Below are 22,208 nucleotides of genomic sequence, written 5' to 3' on the forward strand. Positions count from 1 at the left end.
CTGAAACATATCACAAGCCTAACACCAAAGGGTGGAAGACCCCAGTACATTGGAGCAGCACTGAAATTTGTGAGAGATCATGTTTTTGTTCCAAATAGTGGAAGCCGACAACACCAAGGAGCTAAGCAGATACTTGTCCTATTGGCTGGTGGACGATCGAGAGATTCTCCAAGAGGTCCAGCGATGATGCTAAAGACTGGAGGGGTTGTGACATTTGCAATTGGATCCAGAATGTCTAATTCAGCAGAGATTAAATTGATTTCAGCTGACCCGAATTATGCTTACACAATATCGGATTTTGAACAACTTACTCATGTTCAACCAAGTTTGATGAGTTATCTAAATCAAATGAGAGCAGAAGAAGGAGGTAAGAACTTGACTTTTGGAAATAATAAACTGGGAGGGCTAACACCGATTAAAGATGGAATGTGTGGACCTGTGTTTGAAAATAAATATTTTCATTCATTTGAATGATTAAAGTTGAAAACAAAATATAATGAGAAGATAGATTAATTTTGAATTCAGAGTTGTTGATACCCTGATATAGATGGAGGAAGAAATAAATTAATAAGAGATTTGAAAACACCTTAACAAAATGAATAAAGATATGTCATTTGTTCCCTTAGATGATAAACAAAATGGGAAAGATGTTGTGTTCTTGCTAGATGGATCTGATGGTACTAGAGCTGGATTCCCAGCAATCCAAGACTTTGTCCAGAGAGTAGTCGAGACACTTAGTGTGGATGACAACAAAGATCGTGTCTCAGTGGTTCAGTACAGCAGAGATCCAGCCGTCCAGTTCTATCTCAACACCTTCAGGCAAAAAGGCGAGGTCCTTGACAATGTTAGAGCTTTGAGACACAAGGGCGGAAGACCCCTCAACACAGGAGCAGCTCTCCAGTACTTGAGGGATAATGTCTTCACAGCTTCAGCTGGAAGCAGGCGCCTGGAAGGAGTCCCACAAATGCTAATTTTGTTGACTGGCGGAAGGTCTTTCGACAGCATCGATGCACCAGCTTCCGCCCTCAGAAAGTTGGGAGTCATGACCTTTGCAATTGGAACCAGGGGCTCAGACGGCCGAGAGCTGCAATCCATTTCCCACGACCCCACTTACGCTCTTGCCGTGTCCGACTTCACCGACCTCCCAAGGGTCCAAGAACAGCTCTCCTCTGTAATGGGCACTGTGCCAGTGAAGTCCACGCCCATGACACCAACAGTGACTGGTAAGACCGTTACACTCTGAGAACGTTGTAGCACGCTAGCGCAAACCTGCACAGACAGATTGCCAGTGACTTTACTTCCCGCATAGAACCCGGGGGTGGAAGAGCGCTAGTTTAAAGATTATTGACACAAAAATTCGCGACAACTACGAGTTGGGCTAGCTTCAAGCCACCTCAACGCAAAAACCTTTTGACGCATGAAGCTAAACCCTTCTTCATTTTGTTTTCCCCAGTGGACAAACAACCAGCTGGAAAAGATATTGTGTTCTTGTTGGATGGATCCGATGGTACTAGAAACGGATTTCCAGCTATGAGAGACTTTGTCCACAAAGTAGTGGAGACACTCAGTGTGGATGACAACAAAGACCGCGTGTCAGTGGTTCAGTACAGCAAAGATCCAGCGGTCCACTTCTATCTCAACACGTACAGGACCAAGGGCCAGGTTCTTGGCACTGTTAGAGGCTTGACGCACAAGGGCGGGAGACCCCTCAACACAGGAGCGGCGCTCCAGTACCTGAGGGATAATGTCTTCACTGCCTCTGCGGGAAGCAGGCGCCTGGAAGGAGTTCCACAGATCCTGATACTGTTGAGTGGCGGGAGGTCTTTTGACAGTGTCGATGCGCCGGCTTCTGCTCTCAAAAAGCTGGGGGTCTTGACCTTTGCCATTGGAACTCGAAGCTCTGACAGTAGAGAGCTGCAGAAAATATCGCACGATCCCACCTACGCTCTCTCTGTCTCTGAATTCACTGACCTGCCCACTGTGCAACAGCAACTCCAGTCCTCCGTGGAGGATGTGGTCATTGACGTCACCCCAGAATCCCCAACTGTATTAGGTACGTCGACAAGCCTGTACTGTCTTTGTCACAGAGGGCAAAGTGCTTTGTCTGTGTCACCTGTAGGGAGCGATAGAAATTGCCAATGTACTAGTTTAGCTCCGGACATTCTTTTACATTCCCGTCCCGCGCACCCTAGGGAAAACTGTATCAGACGTGTGTGACGACTCCCAAGGCGCGTTCTGACAAAGCGTCCCAAACTCGATGGATAGCTTGCGGGTGTAGTTTCGCTCCACGGGTTTTACATCTCGACCTCTTCTCTGTTCTCAGTAGACACGGCCAAAAAGGATGTTGTTTTCCTTCTGGATGGTTCTGATGGCACAAGAAATGGCTTCCCCGCCATGCGCGATTTCGTTGAGAGAGTGGTGGAAAAACTCAGTGTGGGACCAAACAAAGACCGAGTCTCTGTGGCCCAGTACAGCCGAGATGCAGAGGTCCACTTCTATCTGAATACTTACACCACCAGAGAGGATGTTGCTGACTCGGTTAGAGCACTGAGACACAGAGGAGGCAGACCCCTCAACACCGGGGCGGCCCTGCAATACGTCAGGGACAACGTCTTTACAAACTCCTCTGGCAGTAGGCGCTGGCAGGGGGTTCCACAGATCTTGGTCCTGCTCACTGGTGGGAGGTCTTTTGATAACGTGGACACTCCAGCTGCTGCTCTCAAACAGCAGGGCGTCTTTGTGATTGGCATTGGAACACAGAGCTCTGACTCTGCAGAGCTGCAGACGATATCACACGACCCTACATACGCTCTTGCCGTGTCCGACTTCACTGACCTCCCAAGTGTCCAAGAACAGCTCTCCTCTGTAATGAGCACCGTGCCTGTAAAGGCCACGCCCATGACACCCACAGAAACCGGTAAGGAAGTGAAACACGCCCAGGTCATGTGTCCACGCCCGCTCTGGTCACTTCAAGCCTGCCACACTGACTAAAACGATATTATCCCGTTGCCGACACAAACCCTCACACCATGAGTTCCCTTTCCTTTGTGTAACTTTCAAACGCTCAATGTGTCTATCACGTGCCAAACTTAACTCCTCTCAATTTTTGTGTTCCCTAGTGGACAGACAGCCAATAGGAAGAGATGTTGTGTTCTTGCTAGATGGATCTGATGGTACTAGAGCTGGATTCCCAGCAATCCAAGACTTTGTCCAGAGAGTAGTCGAGACACTTAGTGTGGATGACAACAAAGATCGTGTCTCAGTGGTTCAGTACAGCAGAGATCCAGCCGTCCAGTTCTATCTCAACACCTTCAGGCAAAAAGGCGAGGTCCTTGACAATGTTAGAGCTTTGAGACACAAGGGCGGAAGACCCCTCAACACAGGAGCAGCTCTCCAGTACTTGAAGGATAATGTCTTCACAGCTTCAGCTGGAAGCAGGCGCCTGGAAGGAGTCCCACAAATGCTAATTTTGTTGACTGGCGGAAGGTCTTTCGACAGCGTCGATGCACCAGCTTCCGCCCTCAGAAAGTTGGGAGTCGTGACCTTTGCAATTGGAACCAGGGGCTCAGACGGCCGAGAGCTGCAATCCATTTCCCACGACCCCACTTACGCTCTTGCCGTGTCCGACTTCACCGACCTCCCAAGGGTCCAAGAACAGCTCTCCTCTGTAATGGGCACTGTGCCAGTGAAGTCCACGCCCATGACACCAACAGTGACTGGTAAGACCGTTACACTCTGAGAACGTTGTAGCACGCTAGCGCAAACCTGCACAGACAGATTGCCAGTGACTTTACTTCCCGCATAGAACCCGGGGGTGGAAGAGCGCTAGTTTAAAGATTATTGACACAAAAATTCGCGACAACTACGAGTTGGGCTAGCTTCAAGCCACCTCAACGCAAAAACCTTTTGACGCATGAAGCTAAACCCTTCTTCATTTTGTTTTCCCCAGTGGACAAACAACCAGCTGGAAAAGATATTGTGTTCTTGTTGGATGGATCCGATGGTACTAGAAACGGATTTCCAGCTATGAGAGACTTTGTCCACAAAGTAGTGGAGACACTCAGTGTGGATGACAACAAAGACCGCGTGTCAGTGGTTCAGTACAGCAAAGATCCAGCGGTCCACTTCTATCTCAACACGTACAGGACCAAGGCCCAGGTTCTTGGCACTGTTAGAGGCTTGACGCACAAGGGCGGGAGACCCCTCAACACAGGAGCGGCGCTCCAGTACCTGAGGGATAATGTCTTCACTGCCTCTGCGGGAAGCAGGCGCCTGGAAGGAGTTCCACAGATCCTGATACTGTTGAGTGGCGGGAGGTCTTTTGACAGTGTCGATGCGCCGGCTTCTGCTCTCAAAAAGCTGGGGGTCTTGACCTTTGCCATTGGAACTCGAAGCTCTGACAGTAGAGAGCTGCAGAAAATATCGCATGATCCCACCTACGCTCTCTCTGTCTCTGAATTCACTGACCTGCCCACTGTGCAACAGCAACTCCAGTCCTCCGTGGAGGATGTGGTCATTGACGTCACCCCAGAATCCCCAACTGTATTAGGTACGTCGACAAGCCTGTACTGTCTTTGTCACAGAGGGCAAAGTGCTTTGTCTGTGTCACCTGTAGGGAGCGATAGAAATTGCCAATGTACTAGTTTAGCTCCGGACATTCTTTTACATTCCCGTCCCGCGCACCCTAGGGAAAACTGTATCAGACGTGTGTGACGACTCCCAAGGCGCGTTCTGACAAAGCGTCCCAAACTCGATGGATAGCTTGCGGGTGTAGTTTCGCTCCACGGGTTTTACATCTCGACCTCTTCTCTGTTCTCAGTAGACACGGCCAAAAAGGATGTTGTTTTCCTTCTGGATGGTTCTGATGGCACAAGAAATGGCTTCCCCGCCATGCGCGATTTCGTTGAGAGAGTGGTGGAAAAACTCAGTGTGGGACCAAACAAAGACCGAGTCTCTGTGGCCCAGTACAGCCGAGATGCAGAGGTCCACTTCTATCTGAATACTTACACCACCAGAGAGGATGTTGCTGACTCGGTTAGAGCACTGAGACACAGAGGAGGCAGACCCCTCAACACCGGGGCGGCCCTGCAATACGTCAGGGACAACGTCTTTACAAACTCCTCTGGCAGTAGGCGCTGGCAGGGGGTTCCACAGATCTTGGTCCTGCTCACTGGTGGGAGGTCTTTTGATAACGTGGACACTCCAGCTGCTGCTCTCAAACAGCAGGGCGTCTTTGTGATTGGCATTGGAACACAGAGCTCTGACTCTGCAGAGCTGCAGACGATATCACACGACCCTACATACGCTCTTGCCGTGTCCGACTTCACTGACCTCCCAAGTGTCCAAGAACAGCTCTCCTCTGTAATGAGCACCGTGCCTGTAAAGGCCACGCCCATGACACCCACAGAAACCGGTAAGGAAGTGAAACACGCCCAGGTCATGTGTCCACGCCCGCTCTGGTCACTTCAAGCCTGCCACACTGACTAAAACGATATTATCCCGTTGCCGACACAAACCCTCACACCATGAGTTCCCTTTCCTTTGTGTAACTTTCAAACGCTCAATGTGTCTATCACGTGCCAAACTTAACTCCTCTCAATTTTTGTGTTCCCTAGTGGACAGACAGCCAATAGGAAGAGATGTTGTGTTCTTGCTAGATGGATCTGATGGTACTAGAGCTGGATTCCCAGCAATCCAAGACTTTGTCCAGAGAGTAGTCGAGACACTTAGTGTGGATGACAACAAAGATCGTGTCTCAGTGGTTCAGTACAGCAGAGATCCAGCCGTCCAGTTCTATCTCAACACCTTCAGGCAAAAAGGCGAGGTCCTTGACAATGTTAGAGCTTTGAGACACAAGGGCGGAAGACCCCTCAACACAGGAGCAGCTCTCCAGTACTTGAGGGATAATGTCTTCACAGCTTCAGCTGGAAGCAGGCGCCTGGAAGGAGTCCCACAAATGCTAATTTTGTTGACTGGCGGAAGGTCTTTCGACAGCGTCGATGCACCAGCTTCCGCCCTCAGAAAGTTGGGAGTCGTGACCTTTGCAATTGGAACCAGGGGCTCAGACGGCCGAGAGCTGCAATCCATTTCCCACGACCCCACTTACGCTCTTGCCGTGTCCGACTTCACCGACCTCCCAAGGGTCCAAGAACAGCTCTCCTCTGTAATGGGCACTGTGCCAGTGAAGTCCACGCCCATGACACCAACAGTGACTGGTAAGACCGTTACACTCTGAGAACGTTGTAGCACGCTAGCGCAAACCTGCACAGACAGATTGCCAGTGACTTTACTTCCCGCATAGAACCCGGGGGTGGAAGAGCGCTAGTTTAAAGATTATTGACACAAAAATTCGCGACAACTACGAGTTGGGCTAGCTTCAAGCCACCTCAACGCAAAAACCTTTTGACGCATGAAGCTAAACCCTTCTTCATTTTGTTTTCCCCAGTGGACAAACAACCAGCTGGAAAAGATATTGTGTTCTTGTTGGATGGATCCGATGGTACTAGAAACGGATTTCCAGCTATGAGAGACTTTGTCCACAAAGTAGTGGAGACACTCAGTGTGGATGACAACAAAGACCGCGTGTCAGTGGTTCAGTACAGCAAAGATCCAGCGGTCCACTTCTATCTCAACACGTACAGGACCAAGGGCCAGGTTCTTGGCACTGTTAGAGGCTTGACGCACAAGGGCGGGAGACCCCTCAACACAGGAGCGGCGCTCCAGTACCTGAGGGATAATGTCTTCACTGCCTCTGCGGGAAGCAGGCGCCTGGAAGGAGTTCCACAGATCCTGATACTGTTGAGTGGCGGGAGGTCTTTTGACAGTGTCGATGCGCCGGCTTCTGCTCTCAAAAAGCTGGGGGTCTTGACCTTTGCCATTGGAACTCGAAGCTCTGACAGTAGAGAGCTGCAGAAAATATCGCACGATCCCACCTACGCTCTCTCTGTCTCTGAATTCACTGACCTGCCCACTGTGCAACAGCAACTCCAGTCCTCCGTGGAGGATGTGGTCATTGACGTCACCCCAGAATCCCCAACTGTATTAGGTACGTCGACAAGCCTGTACTGTCTTTGTCACAGAGGGCAAAGTGCTTTGTCTGTGTCACCTGTAGGGAGCGATAGAAATTGCCAATGTACTAGTTTAGCTCCGGACATTCTTTTACATTCCCGTCCCGCGCACCCTAGGGAAAACTGTATCAGACGTGTGTGACGACTCCCAAGGCGCGTTCTGACAAAGCGTCCCAAACTCGATGGATAGCTTGCGGGTGTAGTTTCGCTCCACGGGTTTTACATCTCGACCTCTTCTCTGTTCTCAGTAGACACGGCCAAAAAGGATGTTGTTTTCCTTCTGGATGGTTCTGATGGCACAAGAAATGGCTTCCCCGCCATGCGCGATTTCGTTGAGAGAGTGGTGGAAAAACTCAGTGTGGGACCAAACAAAGACCGAGTCTCTGTGGCCCAGTACAGCCGAGATGCAGAGGTCCACTTCTATCTGAATACTTACACCACCAGAGAGGATGTTGCTGACTCGGTTAGAGCACTGAGACACAGAGGAGGCAGACCCCTCAACACCGGGGCGGCCCTGCAATACGTCAGGGACAACGTCTTTACAAACTCCTCTGGCAGTAGGCGCTGGCAGGGGGTTCCACAGATCTTGGTCCTGCTCACTGGTGGGAGGTCTTTTGATAACGTGGACACTCCAGCTGCTGCTCTCAAACAGCAGGGCGTCTTTGTGATTGGCATTGGAACACAGAGCTCTGACTCTGCAGAGCTGCAGACGATATCACACGACCCTACATACGCTCTTGCCGTGTCCGACTTCACTGACCTCCCAAGTGTCCAAGAACAGCTCTCCTCTGTAATGAGCACCGTGCCTGTAAAGGCCACGCCCATGACACCCACAGAAACCGGTAAGGAAGTGAAACACGCCCAGGTCATGTGTCCACGCCCGCTCTGGTCACTTCAAGCCTGCCACACTGACTAAAACGATATTATCCCGTTGCCGACACAAACCCTCACACCATGAGTTCCCTTTCCTTTGTGTAACTTTCAAACGCTCAATGTGTCTATCACGTGCCAAACTTAACTCCTCTCAATTTTTGTGTTCCCTAGTGGACAGACAGCCAATAGGAAGAGATGTTGTGTTCTTGCTAGATGGATCTGATGGTACTAGAGCTGGATTCCCAGCAATCCAAGACTTTGTCCAGAGAGTAGTCGAGACACTTAGTGTGGATGACAACAAAGATCGTGTCTCAGTGGTTCAGTACAGCAGAGATCCAGCCGTCCAGTTCTATCTCAACACCTTCAGGCAAAAAGGCGAGGTCCTTGACAATGTTAGAGCTTTGAGACACAAGGGCGGAAGACCCCTCAACACAGGAGCAGCTCTCCAGTACTTGAGGGATAATGTCTTCACAGCTTCAGCTGGAAGCAGGCGCCTGGAAGGAGTCCCACAAATGCTAATTTTGTTAACTGGCGGAAGGTCTTTCGACAGCGTCGATGCACCAGCTTCCGCCCTCAGAAAGTTGGGAGTCGTGACCTTTGCAATTGGAACCAGGGGCTCAGACGGCCGAGAGCTGCAATCCATTTCCCACGACCCCACTTACGCTCTTGCCGTGTCCGACTTCACCGACCTCCCAAGGGTCCAAGAACAGCTCTCCTCTGTAATGGGCACTGTGCCAGTGAAGTCCACGCCCATGACACCAACAGTGACTGGTAAGACCGTTACACTCTGAGAACGTTGTAGCACGCTAGCGCAAACCTGCACAGACAGATTGCCAGTGACTTTACTTCCCGCATAGAACCCGGGGGTGGAAGAGCGCTAGTTTAAAGATTATTGACACAAAAATTCGCGACAACTACGAGTTGGGCTAGCTTCAAGCCACCTCAACGCAAAAACCTTTTGACGCATGAAGCTAAACCCTTCTTCATTTTGTTTTCCCCAGTGGACAAACAACCAGCTGGAAAAGATATTGTGTTCTTGTTGGATGGATCCGATGGTACTAGAAATGGTTTTCCAGCTATGAGAGACTTTGTCCACAAAGTAGTGGAGACACTCAGTGTGGATGACAACAAAGACCGCGTGTCAGTGGTTCAGTACAGCAAAGATCCAGCGGCCCACTTCTATCTCAACACGTACAGGACCAAAGCCCAGGTTCTTGGCACTGTTAGAGGCTTGACGCACAAGGGCGGGAGACCCCTCAACACAGGAGCGGCGCTCCAGTACCTGAGGGATAATGTCTTCACTGCCTCTGCGGGAAGCAGGCGTCTGGAAGGAGTTCCACAGATCCTGATACTGTTGAGTGGCGGGAGGTCTTTTGACAGTGTCGATGCGCCGGCTTCTGCTCTCAAAAAGCTGGGGGTCTTGACCTTTGCCATTGGAACTCGAAGCTCTGACAGTAGAGAGCTGCAGAAAATATCGCACGATCCCACCTACGCTCTCTCTGTCTCTGAATTCACTGACCTGCCCACTGTGCAACAGCAACTCCAGTCCTCCGTGGAGGATGTGGTCATTGACGTCACCCCAGAATCCCCAACTGTATTAGGTACGTCGACAAGCCTGTACTGTCTTTGTCACAGAGGGCAAAGTGCTTTGTCTGTGTCACCTGTAGGGAGCGATAGAAATTGCCAATGTACTAGTTTAGCTCCGGACATTCTTTTACATTCCCGTCCCGCGCACCCTAGGGAAAACTGTATCAGACGTGTGTGACGACTCCCAAGGCGCGTTCTGACAAAGCGTCCCAAACTCGATGGATAGCTTGCAGGTGTAGTTTCGCTCCACGGGTTTTACATCTTGACCTCTTCTCTGTTCTCAGTAGACACGGCCAAAAAGGATGTTGTTTTCCTTCTGGATGGTTCTGATGGCACAAGAAATGGCTTCCCCGCCATGCGCGATTTCGTTGAGAGAGTGGTGGAAAAACTCAGTGTGGGACCAAACAAAGACCGTGTCTCTGTGGCCCAGTACAGCCGAGATGCAGAGGTCCACTTCTATCTGAATACTTACACCACCAGAGAGGATGTTGCTGACTCGGTTAGAGCACTGAGACACAAAGGAGGCAGACCCCTCAACACCGGGGCGGCCCTGCAATACGTCAGGGACAACGTCTTTACAAACTCCTCTGGCAGTAGGCGCTGGCAGGGGGTTCCACAGATCTTGGTCCTGCTCACTGGTGGGAGGTCTTTTGATAACGTGGACACTCCAGCTGCTGCTCTCAAACAGCAGGGCGTCTTTGTGATTGGCATTGGAACACAGAGCTCTGACTCTGCAGAGCTGCAGACGATATCACACGACCCTACATACGCTCTTGCCGTGTCCGACTTCACTGACCTCCCAAGTGTCCAAGAACAGCTCTCCTCTGTAATGAGCACCGTGCCTGTAAAGGCCACGCCCATGACACCCACAGAAACCGGTAAGGAAGTGAAACACGCCCAGGTCATGTGTCCACGCCCGCTCTGGTCACTTCAAGCCTGCCACACTGACTAAAACGATATTATCCCGTTGCCGACACAAACCCTCACACCATGAGTTCCCTTTCCTTTGTGTAACTTTCAAACGCTCAATGTGTCTATCACGTGCCAAACTTAACTCCTCTCAATTTTTGTGTTCCCTAGTGGACAGACAGCCAATAGGAAGAGATGTTGTGTTCTTGCTAGATGGATCTGATGGTACTAGAGCTGGATTCCCAGCAATCCAAGACTTTGTCCAGAGAGTAGTCGAGACACTTAGTGTGGATGACAACAAAGATCGTGTCTCAGTGGTTCAGTACAGCAGAGATCCAGCCGTCCAGTTCTATCTCAACACCTTCAGGCAAAAAGGCGAGGTCCTTGACAATGTTAGAGCTTTGAGACACAAGGGCGGAAGACCCCTCAACACAGGAGCAGCTCTCCAGTACTTGAGGGATAATGTCTTCACAGCTTCAGCTGGAAGCAGGCGCCTGGAAGGAGTCCCACAAATGCTAATTTTGTTAACTGGCGGAAGGTCTTTCGACAGCGTCGATGCACCAGCTTCCGCCCTCAGAAAGTTGGGAGTCGTGACCTTTGCAATTGGAACCAGGGGCTCAGACGGCCGAGAGCTGCAATCCATTTCCCACGACCCCACTTACGCTCTTGCCGTGTCCGACTTCACCGACCTCCCAAGGGTCCAAGAACAGCTCTCCTCTGTAATGAGCACTGTGCCAGTGAAGTCCACGCCCATGACACCAACAGTGACTGGTAAGACCGTTACACTCTGAGAACGTTGTAGCACGCTAGCACAAACCTGCACAGACAGATTGCCAGTGACTTTACTTCCCGCATAGAACCCGGGGGTGGAAGAGCGCTAGTTTAAAGATTATTGACACAAAAATTCGCGACAACTACGAGTTGGGCTAGCTTCAAGCCACCTCAAAGCAAAAACCTTTTGACGCATGAAGCTAAACCCTTCTTCATTTTGTTTTCCCCAGTGGACAAACAACCAGCTGGAAAAGATATTGTGTTCTTGTTGGATGGATCCGATGGTACTAGAAACGGATTTCCAGCTATGAGAGACTTTGTCCACAAAGTAGTGGAGACACTCAGTGTGGATGACAACAAAGACCGCGTGTCAGTGGTTCAGTACAGCAAAGATCCAGCGGTCCACTTCTATCTCAACACGTACAGGACCAAGGCCCAGGTTCTTGGCACTGTTAGAGGCTTGACGCACAAGGGCGGGAGACCCCTCAACACAGGAGCGGCGCTCCAGTACCTGAGGGATAATGTCTTCACTGCCTCTGCGGGAAGCAGGCGCCTGGAAGGAGTTCCACAGATCCTGATACTGTTGAGTGGCGGGAGGTCTTTTGACAGTGTCGATGCGCCGGCTTCTGCTCTCAAAAAGCTGGGGGTCTTGACCTTTGCCATTGGAACTCGAAGCTCTGACAGTAGAGAGCTGCAGAAAATATCGCACGATCCCACCTACGCTCTCTCTGTCTCTGAATTCACTGACCTGCCCACCGTGCAACAGCAACTCCAGTCCTCCGTGGAGGATGTGGTCATTGACGTCACCCCAGAATCCCCAACTGTATTAGGTACGTCGACAAGCCTGTACTGTCTTTGTCACAGAGGGCAAAGTGCCTTGTCTGTGTCACCTGTAGGGAGCGATAGAAATTGCCAATGTACTAGTTTAGCTCCGGACATTCTTTTACATTCCCGTCCCGCGCACCCTAGGGAAAACTGTATCAGACGTGTGTGACGACTCCCAAGGCGCGTTCTGACAAAGCGTCCCAAACTCGATGGATAGCTTGCGGGTGTAGTTTCGCTCCACGGGTTTTACATCTCGACCTCTTCTCTGTTCTCAGTAGACACGGCCAAAAAGGATGTTGTTTTCCTTCTGGATGGTTCTGATGGCACAAGAAATGGCTTCCCCGCCATGCGCGATTTCGTTGAGAGAGTGGTGGAAAAACTCAGTGTGGGACCAAACAAAGACCGTGTCTCTGTGGCCCAGTACAGCCGAGATGCAGAGGTCCACTTCTATCTGAATACTTACACCACCAGAGAGGATGTTGCTGACTCGGTTAGAGCACTGAGACACAGAGGAGGCAGACCCCTCAACACCGGGGCGGCCCTGCAATACGTCAGGGACAACGTCTTTACAAACTCCTCTGGCAGTAGGCGCTGGCAGGGGGTTCCACAGATCTTGGTCCTGCTCACTGGTGGGAGGTCTTTTGATAACGTGGACACTCCAGCTGCTGCTCTCAAACAGCAGGGCGTCTTTGTGATTGGCATTGGAACACAGAGCTCTGACTCTGCAGAGCTGCAGACGATATCACACGACCCTACATACGCTCTTGCCGTGTCCGACTTCACTGACCTCCCAAGTGTCCAAGAACAGCTCTCCTCTGTAATGAGCACCGTGCCTGTAAAGGCCACGCCCATGACACCCACAGAAACCGGTAAGGAAGTGAAACACGCCCAGGTCATGTGTCCACGCCCGCTCTGGTCACTTCAAGCCTGCCACACTGACTAAAACGATATTATCCCGTTGCCGACACAAACCCTCACACCATGAGTTCCCTTTCCTTTGTGTAACTTTCAAACGCTCAATGTGTCTATCACGTGCCAAACTTAACTCCTCTCAATTTTTGTGTTCCCTAGTGGACAGACAGCCAATAGGAAGAGATGTTGTGTTCTTGCTAGATGGATCTGATGGTACTAGAGCTGGATTCCCAGCAATCCAAGACTTTGTCCAGAGAGTAGTCGAGACACTTAGTGTGGATGACAACAAAGATCGTGTCTCAGTGGTTCAGTACAGCAGAGATCCAGCCGTCCAGTTCTATCTCAACACCTTCAGGCAAAAAGGCGAGGTCCTTGACAATGTTAGAGCTTTGAGACACAAGGGCGGAAGACCCCTCAACACAGGAGCAGCTCTCCAGTACTTGAGGGATAATGTCTTCACAGCTTCAGCTGGAAGCAGGCGCCTGGAAGGAGTCCCACAAATGCTAATTTTGTTAACTGGCGGAAGGTCTTTCGACAGCGTCGATGCACCAGCTTCCGCCCTCAGAAAGTTGGGAGTCGTGACCTTTGCAATTGGAACCAGGGGCTCAGACGGCCGAGAGCTGCAATCCATTTCCCACGACCCCACTTACGCTCTTGCCGTGTCCGACTTCACCGACCTCCCAAGGGTCCAAGAACAGCTCTCCTCTGTAATGGGCACTGTGCCAGTGAAGTCCACGCCCATGACACCAACAGTGACTGGTAAGACCGTTACACTCTGAGAACGTTGTAGCACGCTAGCGCAAACCTGCACAGACAGATTGCCAGTGACTTTACTTCCCGCATAGAACCCGGGGGTGGAAGAGCGCTAGTTTAAAGATTATTGACACAAAAATTCGCGACAACTACGAGTTGGGCTAGCTTCAAGCCACCTCAACGCAAAAACCTTTTGACGCATGAAGCTAAACCCTTCTTCATTTTGTTTTCCTCAGTGGACAAACAACCAGCTGGAAGAGATATTGTGTTCTTGTTGGATGGATCCGATGGTACTAGAAACGGATTTCCAGCTATGAGAGACTTTGTCCACAAAGTAGTGGAGACACTCAGTGTGGATGACAACAAAGACCGCGTGTCAGTGGTTCAGTACAGCAAAGATCCAGCGGTCCACTTCTATCTCAACACGTACAGGACCAAGGCCCAGGTTCTTGGCACTGTTAGAGGCTTGACGCACAAGGGCGGGAGACCCCTCAACACAGGAGCGGCGCTCCAGTACCTGAGGGATAATGTCTTCACTGCCTCTGCGGGAAGCAGGCGCCTGGAAGGAGTTCCACAGATCCTGATACTGTTGAGTGGCGGGAGGTCTTTTGACAGTGTCGATGCGCCGGCTTCTGCTCTCAAAAAGCTGGGGGTCTTGACCTTTGCCATTGGAACTCGAAGCTCTGACAGTAGAGAGCTGCAGAAAATATCGCACGATCCCACCTACGCTCTCTCTGTCTCTGAATTCACTGACCTGCCCACCGTGCAACAGCAACTCCAGTCCTCCGTGGAGGATGTGGTCATTGACGTCACCCCAGAATCCCCAACTGTATTAGGTACGTCGACAAGCCTGTACTGTCTTTGTCACAGAGGGCAAAGTGCTTTGTCTGTGTCACCTGTAGGGAGCGATAGAAATTGCCAATGTACTAGTTTAGCTCCGGACATTCTTTTACATTCCCGTCCCGCGCACCCTAGGGAAAACTGTATCAGACGTGTGTGACGACTCCCAAGGCGCGTTCTGACAAAGCGTCCCAAACTCGATGGATAGCTTGCGGGTGTAGTTTCGCTCCACGGGTTTTACATCTCGACCTCTTCTCTGTTCTCAGTAGACACGGCCAAAAAGGATGTTGTTTTCCTTCTGGATGGTTCTGATGGCACAAGAAATGGCTTCCCCGCCATGCGCGATTTCGTTGAGAGAGTGGTGGAAAAACTCAGTGTGGGACCAAACAAAGACCGTGTCTCTGTGGCCCAGTACAGCCGAGATGCAGAGGTCCACTTCTATCTGAATACTTACACCACCAGAGAGGATGTTGCTGACTCGGTTAGAGCACTGAGACACAGAGGAGGCAGACCCCTCAACACCGGGGCGGCCCTGCAATACGTCAGGGACAACGTCTTTACAAACTCCTCTGGCAGTAGGCGCTGGCAGGGGGTTCCACAGATCTTGGTCCTGCTCACTGGTGGGAGGTCTTTTGATAACGTGGACACTCCAGCTGCTGCTCTCAAACAGCAGGGCGTCTTTGTGATTGGCATTGGAACACAGAGCTCTGACTCTGCAGAGCTGCAGACGATATCACACGACCCTACATACGCTCTTGCCGTGTCCGACTTCACTGACCTCCCAAGTGTCCAAGAACAGCTCTCCTCTGTAATGAGCACCGTGCCTGTAAAGGCCACGCCCATGACACCCACAGAAACCGGTAAGGAAGTGAAACACGCCCAGGTCATGTGTCCACGCCCGCTCTGGTCACTTCAAGCCTGCCACACTGACTAAAACGATATTATCCCGTTGCCGACACAAACCCTCACACCATGAGTTCCCTTTCCTTTGTGTAACTTTCAAACGCTCAATGTGTCTATCACGTGCCAAACTTAACTCCTCTCAATTTTTGTGTTCCCTAGTGGACAGACAGCCAATAGGAAGAGATGTTGTGTTCTTGCTAGATGGATCTGATGGTACTAGAGCTGGATTCCCAGCAATCCAAGACTTTGTCCAGAGAGTAGTCGAGACACTTAGTGTGGATGACAACAAAGATCGTGTCTCAGTGGTTCAGTACAGCAGAGATCCAGCCGTCCAGTTCTATCTCAACACCTTCAGGCAAAAAGGCGAGGTCCTTGACAATGTTAGAGCTTTGAGACACAAGGGCGGAAGACCCCTCAACACAGGAGCAGCTCTCCAGTACTTGAGGGATAATGTCTTCACAGCTTCAGCTGGAAGCAGGCGCCTGGAAGGAGTCCCACAAATGCTAATTTTGTTGACTGGCGGAAGGTCTTTCGACAGCGTCGATGCACCAGCTTCCGCCCTCAGAAAGTTGGGAGTCGTGACCTTTGCAATTGGAACCAGGGGCTCAGACGGCCGAGAGCTGCAATCCATTTCCCACGACCCCACTTACGCTCTTGCCGTGTCCGACTTCACCGACCTCCCAAGGGTCCAAGAACAGCTCTCCTCTGTAATGGGCACTGTGCCAGTGAAGTCCACGCCCATGACACCAACAGTGACTGGTAAGACCGTTACACTCTGAGAACGTTGTAGCACGCTAGCGCAAACCTGCACAGACAGATTGCCAGTGACTTTACTTCCCGCATAGAACCCGGGGGTGGAAGAGCGCTAGTTTAAAGATTATTGACACAAAAATTCGCGACAACTACGAGTTGGGCTAGCTTCAAGCCACCTCAACGCAAAAACCTTTTGACGCATGAAGCTAAACCCTTCTTCATTTTGTTTTCCCCAGTGGACAAACAACCAGCTGGAAAAGATATTGTGTTCTTGTTGGATGGATCCGATGGTACTAGAAACGGATTTCCAGCTATGAGAGACTTTGTCCACAAAGTAGTGGAGACACTCAGTGTGGATGACAACAAAGACCGCGTGTCAGTGGTTCAGTACAGCAAAGATCCAGCGGTCCACTTCTATCTCAACACGTACAGGACCAAGGCCCAGGTTCTTGGCACTGTTAGAGGCTTGACGCACAAGGGCGGGAGACCCCTCAACACAGGAGCGGCGCTCCAGTACCTGAGGGATAATGTCTTCACTGCCTCTGCGGGAAGCAGGCGCCTGGAAGGAGTTCCACAGATCCTGATACTGTTGAGTGGCGGGAGGTCTTTTGACAGTGTCGATGCGCCGGCTTCTGCTCTCAAAAAGCTGGGGGTCTTGACCTTTGCCATTGGAACTCGAAGCTCTGACAGTAGAGAGCTGCAGAAAATATCGCACGATCCCACCTACGCTCTCTCTGTCTCTGAATTCACTGACCTGCCCACCGTGCAACAGCAACTCCAGTCCTCCGTGGAGGATGTGGTCATTGACGTCACCCCAGAATCCCCAACTGTATTAGGTACGTCGACAAGCCTGTACTGTCTTTGTCACAGAGGGCAAAGTGCCTTGTCTGTGTCACCTGTAGGGAGCGATAGAAATTGCCAATGTACTAGTTTAGCTCCGGACATTCTTTTACATTCCCGTCCCGCGCACCCTAGGGAAAACTGTATCAGACGTGTGTGACGACTCCCAAGGCGCGTTCTGACAAAGCGTCCCAAACTCGATGGATAGCTTGCGGGTGTAGTTTCGCTCCACGGGTTTTACATCTCGACCTCTTCTCTGTTCTCAGTAGACACGGCCAAAAAGGATGTTGTTTTCCTTCTGGATGGTTCTGATGGCACAAGAAATGGCTTCCCCGCCATGCGCGATTTCGTTGAGAGAGTGGTGGAAAAACTCAGTGTGGGACCAAACAAAGACCGTGTCTCTGTGGCCCAGTACAGCCGAGATGCAGAGGTCCACTTCTATCTGAATACTTACACCACCAGAGAGGATGTTGCTGACTCGGTTAGAGCACTGAGACACAGAGGAGGCAGACCCCTCAACACCGGGGCGGCCCTGCAATACGTCAGGGACAACGTCTTTACAAACTCCTCTGGCAGTAGGCGCTGGCAGGGGGTTCCACAGATCTTGGTCCTGCTCACTGGTGGGAGGTCTTTTGATAACGTGGACACTCCAGCTGCTGCTCTCAAACAGCAGGGCGTCTTTGTGATTGGCATTGGAACACAGAGCTCTGACTCTGCAGAGCTGCAGACGATATCACACGACCCTACATACGCTCTTGCCGTGTCCGACTTCACTGACCTCCCAAGTGTCCAAGAACAGCTCTCCTCTGTAATGAGCACCGTGCCTGTAAAGGCCACGCCCATGACACCCACAGAAACCGGTAAGGAAGTGAAACACGCCCAGGTCATGTGTCCACGCCCGCTCTGGTCACTTCAAGCCTGCCACACTGACTAAAACGATATTATCCCGTTGCCGACACAAACCCTCACACCATGAGTTCCCTTTCCTTTGTGTAACTTTCAAACGCTCAATGTGTCTATCACGTGCCAAACTTAACTCCTCTCAATTTTTGTGTTCCCTAGTGGACAGACAGCCAATAGGAAGAGATGTTGTGTTCTTGCTAGATGGATCTGATGGTACTAGAGCTGGATTCCCAGCAATCCAAGACTTTGTCCAGAGAGTAGTCGAGACACTTAGTGTGGATGACAACAAAGATCGTGTCTCAGTGGTTCAGTACAGCAGAGATCCAGCCGTCCAGTTCTATCTCAACACCTTCAGGCAAAAAGGCGAGGTCCTTGACAATGTTAGAGCTTTGAGACACAAGGGCGGAAGACCCCTCAACACAGGAGCAGCTCTCCAGTACTTGAGGGATAATGTCTTCACAGCTTCAGCTGGAAGCAGGCGCCTGGAAGGAGTCCCACAAATGCTAATTTTGTTAACTGGCGGAAGGTCTTTCGACAGCGTCGATGCACCAGCTTCCGCCCTCAGAAAGTTGGGAGTCGTGACCTTTGCAATTGGAACCAGGGGCTCAGACGGCCGAGAGCTGCAATCCATTTCCCACGACCCCACTTACGCTCTTGCCGTGTCCGACTTCACCGACCTCCCAAGGGTCCAAGAACAGCTCTCCTCTGTAATGGGCACTGTGCCAGTGAAGTCCACGCCCATGACACCAACAGTGACTGGTAAGACCGTTACACTCTGAGAACGTTGTAGCACGCTAGCGCAAACCTGCACAGACAGATTGCCAGTGACTTTACTTCCCGCATAGAACCCGGGGGTGGAAGAGCGCTAGTTTAAAGATTATTGACACAAAAATTCGCGACAACTACGAGTTGGGCTAGCTTCAAGCCACCTCAACGCAAAAACCTTTTGACGCATGAAGCTAAACCCTTCTTCATTTTGTTTTCCTCAGTGGACAAACAACCAGCTGGAAGAGATATTGTGTTCTTGTTGGATGGATCCGATGGTACTAGAAACGGATTTCCAGCTATGAGAGACTTTGTCCACAAAGTAGTGGAGACACTCAGTGTGGATGACAACAAAGACCGCGTGTCAGTGGTTCAGTACAGCAAAGATCCAGCGGTCCACTTCTATCTCAACACGTACAGGACCAAGGCCCAGGTTCTTGGCACTGTTAGAGGCTTGACGCACAAGGGCGGGAGACCCCTCAACACAGGAGCGGCGCTCCAGTACCTGAGGGATAATGTCTTCACTGCCTCTGCGGGAAGCAGGCGCCTGGAAGGAGTTCCACAGATCCTGATACTGTTGAGTGGCGGGAGGTCTTTTGACAGTGTCGATGCGCCGGCTTCTGCTCTCAAAAAGCTGGGGGTCTTGACCTTTGCCATTGGAACTCGAAGCTCTGACAGTAGAGAGCTGCAGAAAATATCGCACGATCCCACCTACGCTCTCTCTGTCTCTGAATTCACTGACCTGCCCACCGTGCAACAGCAACTCCAGTCCTCCGTGGAGGATGTGGTCATTGACGTCACCCCAGAATCCCCAACTGTATTAGGTACGTCGACAAGCCTGTACTGTCTTTGTCACAGAGGGCAAAGTGCTTTGTCTGTGTCACCTGTAGGGAGCGATAGAAATTGCCAATGTACTAGTTTAGCTCCGGACATTCTTTTACATTCCCGTCCCGCGCACCCTAGGGAAAACTGTATCAGACGTGTGTGACGACTCCCAAGGCGCGTTCTGACAAAGCGTCCCAAACTCGATGGATAGCTTGCGGGTGTAGTTTCGCTCCACGGGTTTTACATCTCGACCTCTTCTCTGTTCTCAGTAGACACGGCCAAAAAGGATGTTGTTTTCCTTCTGGATGGTTCTGATGGCACAAGAAATGGCTTCCCCGCCATGCGCGATTTCGTTGAGAGAGTGGTGGAAAAACTCAGTGTGGGACCAAACAAAGACCGTGTCTCTGTGGCCCAGTACAGCCGAGATGCAGAGGTCCACTTCTATCTGAATACTTACACCACCAGAGAGGATGTTGCTGACTCGGTTAGAGCACTGAGACACAGAGGAGGCAGACCCCTCAACACCGGGGCGGCCCTGCAATACGTCAGGGACAACGTCTTTACAAACTCCTCTGGCAGTAGGCGCTGGCAGGGGGTTCCACAGATCTTGGTCCTGCTCACTGGTGGGAGGTCTTTTGATAACGTGGACACTCCAGCTGCTGCTCTCAAACAGCAGGGCGTCTTTGTGATTGGCATTGGAACACAGAGCTCTGACTCTGCAGAGCTGCAGACGATATCACACGACCCTACATACGCTCTTGCCGTGTCCGACTTCACTGACCTCCCAAGTGTCCAAGAACAGCTCTCCTCTGTAATGAGCACCGTGCCTGTAAAGGCCACGCCCATGACACCCACAGAAACCGGTAAGGAAGTGAAACACGCCCAGGTCATGTGTCCACGCCCGCTCTGGTCACTTCAAGCCTGCCACACTGACTAAAACGATATTATCCCGTTGCCGACACAAACCCTCACACCATGAGTTCCCTTTCCTTTGTGTAACTTTCAAACGCTCAATGTGTCTATCACGTGCCAAACTTAACTCCTCTCAATTTTTGTGTTCCCTAGTGGACAGACAGCCAATAGGAAGAGATGTTGTGTTCTTGCTAGATGGATCTGATGGTACTAGAGCTGGATTCCCAGCAATCCAAGACTTTGTCCAGAGAGTAGTCGAGACACTTAGTGTGGATGACAACAAAGATCGTGTCTCAGTGGTTCAGTACAGCAGAGATCCAGCCGTCCAGTTCTATCTCAACACCTTCAGGCAAAAAGGCGAGGTCCTTGACAATGTTAGAGCTTTGAGACACAAGGGCGGAAGACCCCTCAACACAGGAGCAGCTCTCCAGTACTTGAGGGATAATGTCTTCACAGCTTCAGCTGGAAGCAGGCGCCTGGAAGGAGTCCCACAAATGCTAATTTTGTTGACTGGCGGAAGGTCTTTCGACAGCGTCGATGCACCAGCTTCCGCCCTCAGAAAGTTGGGAGTCGTGACCTTTGCAATTGGAACCAGGGGCTCAGACGGCCGAGAGCTGCAATCCATTTCCCACGACCCCACTTACGCTCTTGCCGTGTCCGACTTCACCGACCTCCCAAGGGTCCAAGAACAGCTCTCCTCTGTAATGGGCACTGTGCCAGTGAAGTCCACGCCCATGACACCAACAGTGACTGGTAAGACCGTTACACTCTGAGAACGTTGTAGCACGCTAGCGCAAACCTGCACAGACAGATTGCCAGTGACTTTACTTCCCGCATAGAACCCGGGGGTGGAAGAGCGCTAGTTTAAAGATTATTGACACAAAAATTCGCGACAACTACGAGTTGGGCTAGCTTCAAGCCACCTCAACGCAAAAACCTTTTGACGCATGAAGCTAAACCCTTCTTCATTTTGTTTTCCCCAGTGGACAAACAACCAGCTGGAAAAGATATTGTGTTCTTGTTGGATGGATCCGATGGTACTAGAAACGGATTTCCAGCTATGAGAGACTTTGTCCACAAAGTAGTGGAGACACTCAGTGTGGATGACAACAAAGACCGCGTGTCAGTGGTTCAGTACAGCAAAGATCCAGCGGTCCACTTCTATCTCAACACGTACAGGACCAAGGCCCAGGTTCTTGGCACTGTTAGAGGCTTGACGCACAAGGGCGGGAGACCCCTCAACACAGGAGCGGCGCTCCAGTACCTGAGGGATAATGTCTTCACTGCCTCTGCGGGAAGCAGGCGCCTGGAAGGAGTTCCACAGATCCTGATACTGTTGAGTGGCGGGAGGTCTTTTGACAGTGTCGATGCGCCGGCTTCTGCTCTCAAAAAGCTGGGGGTCTTGACCTTTGCCATTGGAACTCGAAGCTCTGACAGTAGAGAGCTGCAGAAAATATCGCACGATCCCACCTACGCTCTCTCTGTCTCTGAATTCACTGACCTGCCCACCGTGCAACAGCAACTCCAGTCCTCCGTGGAGGATGTGGTCATTGACGTCACCCCAGAATCCCCAACTGTATTAGGTACGTCGACAAGCCTGTACTGTCTTTGTCACAGAGGGCAAAGTGCCTTGTCTGTGTCACCTGTAGGGAGCGATAGAAATTGCCAATGTACTAGTTTAGCTCCGGACATTCTTTTACATTCCCGTCCCGCGCACCCTAGGGAAAACTGTATCAGACGTGTGTGACGACTCCCAAGGCGCGTTCTGAC

General features: G+C 51.1%; 14 protein-coding genes across 14 annotated transcripts in view; all 14 read left to right on the forward strand.

Moving 5' to 3' along the window:
* Window positions 1–22,208, forward strand: part of LOC147234799 (collagen alpha-3(VI) chain-like) — a 90,860-nt gene that overhangs the window by 14,878 nt on the left and 53,774 nt on the right. The window lies entirely within an intron of this gene.
* On the forward strand, window positions 608–2,239 carry LOC147234802 (collagen alpha-3(VI) chain-like). The gene is made up of 3 exons (XM_086146037.1): window positions 608–1,223; window positions 1,454–2,053; window positions 2,193–2,239. Exons 1-3 carry the CDS (start codon window positions 608–610, stop codon window positions 2,237–2,239), a joined length of 1,263 nt encoding a protein of 420 aa, XP_086002163.1.
* On the forward strand, window positions 2,380–3,739 carry LOC147234803 (collagen alpha-3(VI) chain-like). Its single transcript, XM_086146038.1, has 2 exons — window positions 2,380–2,917; window positions 3,120–3,739. Exons 1-2 carry the CDS (start codon window positions 2,395–2,397, stop codon window positions 3,737–3,739), a joined length of 1,143 nt encoding a protein of 380 aa, XP_086002164.1. The 5' UTR covers window positions 2,380–2,394.
* On the forward strand, window positions 3,679–5,574 carry LOC147234804 (collagen alpha-3(VI) chain-like). The gene is made up of 2 exons (XM_086145501.1): window positions 3,679–4,549; window positions 4,820–5,574. Exons 1-2 carry the CDS (start codon window positions 4,027–4,029, stop codon window positions 5,485–5,487), a joined length of 1,191 nt encoding a protein of 396 aa, XP_086001627.1. The 5' UTR covers window positions 3,679–4,026; the 3' UTR covers window positions 5,488–5,574.
* LOC147234805 (collagen alpha-3(VI) chain-like) lies at window positions 5,564–7,231 on the forward strand. Its single transcript, XM_086146039.1, has 3 exons — window positions 5,564–6,215; window positions 6,446–7,045; window positions 7,185–7,231. The coding sequence occupies exons 1-3, from the start codon at window positions 5,564–5,566 to the stop codon at window positions 7,229–7,231; spliced, it is 1,299 nt and encodes a 432-aa protein (XP_086002165.1).
* Window positions 7,372–8,731, forward strand: LOC147234806 (collagen alpha-3(VI) chain-like). The gene is made up of 2 exons (XM_086146041.1): window positions 7,372–7,909; window positions 8,112–8,731. The coding sequence occupies exons 1-2, from the start codon at window positions 7,387–7,389 to the stop codon at window positions 8,729–8,731; spliced, it is 1,143 nt and encodes a 380-aa protein (XP_086002167.1). The 5' UTR covers window positions 7,372–7,386.
* On the forward strand, window positions 9,019–10,566 carry LOC147234807 (collagen alpha-3(VI) chain-like). Its single transcript, XM_086145500.1, has 2 exons — window positions 9,019–9,562; window positions 9,815–10,566. Exons 1-2 carry the CDS (start codon window positions 9,019–9,021, stop codon window positions 10,477–10,479), a joined length of 1,209 nt encoding a protein of 402 aa, XP_086001626.1. The 3' UTR covers window positions 10,480–10,566.
* LOC147234808 (collagen alpha-3(VI) chain-like) lies at window positions 10,556–12,201 on the forward strand. Its single transcript, XM_086146042.1, has 2 exons — window positions 10,556–11,207; window positions 11,438–12,201. Exons 1-2 carry the CDS (start codon window positions 10,556–10,558, stop codon window positions 12,199–12,201), a joined length of 1,416 nt encoding a protein of 471 aa, XP_086002168.1.
* On the forward strand, window positions 12,353–13,723 carry LOC147234809 (collagen alpha-3(VI) chain-like). Its single transcript, XM_086146043.1, has 2 exons — window positions 12,353–12,901; window positions 13,104–13,723. Exons 1-2 carry the CDS (start codon window positions 12,379–12,381, stop codon window positions 13,721–13,723), a joined length of 1,143 nt encoding a protein of 380 aa, XP_086002169.1. The 5' UTR covers window positions 12,353–12,378.
* On the forward strand, window positions 13,964–15,558 carry LOC147234810 (collagen alpha-3(VI) chain-like). The gene is made up of 2 exons (XM_086146044.1): window positions 13,964–14,533; window positions 14,804–15,558. Exons 1-2 carry the CDS (start codon window positions 14,011–14,013, stop codon window positions 15,469–15,471), a joined length of 1,191 nt encoding a protein of 396 aa, XP_086002170.1. The 5' UTR covers window positions 13,964–14,010; the 3' UTR covers window positions 15,472–15,558.
* Window positions 15,548–17,193, forward strand: LOC147234811 (collagen alpha-3(VI) chain-like). The gene is made up of 2 exons (XM_086146045.1): window positions 15,548–16,199; window positions 16,430–17,193. Exons 1-2 carry the CDS (start codon window positions 15,548–15,550, stop codon window positions 17,191–17,193), a joined length of 1,416 nt encoding a protein of 471 aa, XP_086002171.1.
* Window positions 17,345–18,715, forward strand: LOC147234812 (collagen alpha-3(VI) chain-like). The gene is made up of 2 exons (XM_086146046.1): window positions 17,345–17,893; window positions 18,096–18,715. The coding sequence occupies exons 1-2, from the start codon at window positions 17,371–17,373 to the stop codon at window positions 18,713–18,715; spliced, it is 1,143 nt and encodes a 380-aa protein (XP_086002172.1). The 5' UTR covers window positions 17,345–17,370.
* LOC147234813 (collagen alpha-3(VI) chain-like) lies at window positions 18,956–20,550 on the forward strand. Its single transcript, XM_086146047.1, has 2 exons — window positions 18,956–19,525; window positions 19,796–20,550. Exons 1-2 carry the CDS (start codon window positions 19,003–19,005, stop codon window positions 20,461–20,463), a joined length of 1,191 nt encoding a protein of 396 aa, XP_086002173.1. The 5' UTR covers window positions 18,956–19,002; the 3' UTR covers window positions 20,464–20,550.
* Window positions 20,540–22,185, forward strand: LOC147234814 (collagen alpha-3(VI) chain-like). Its single transcript, XM_086146048.1, has 2 exons — window positions 20,540–21,191; window positions 21,422–22,185. The coding sequence occupies exons 1-2, from the start codon at window positions 20,540–20,542 to the stop codon at window positions 22,183–22,185; spliced, it is 1,416 nt and encodes a 471-aa protein (XP_086002174.1).

Source organism: Fistularia commersonii, chromosome 4 (genome assembly GCF_037954325.1).
Source record: "Fistularia commersonii isolate RoL2024-O1a breed Wild chromosome 4, RoL_Fcom_v1.0, whole genome shotgun sequence".
Taxonomy (NCBI): domain Eukaryota; kingdom Metazoa; phylum Chordata; class Actinopteri; order Syngnathiformes; family Fistulariidae; genus Fistularia; species Fistularia commersonii.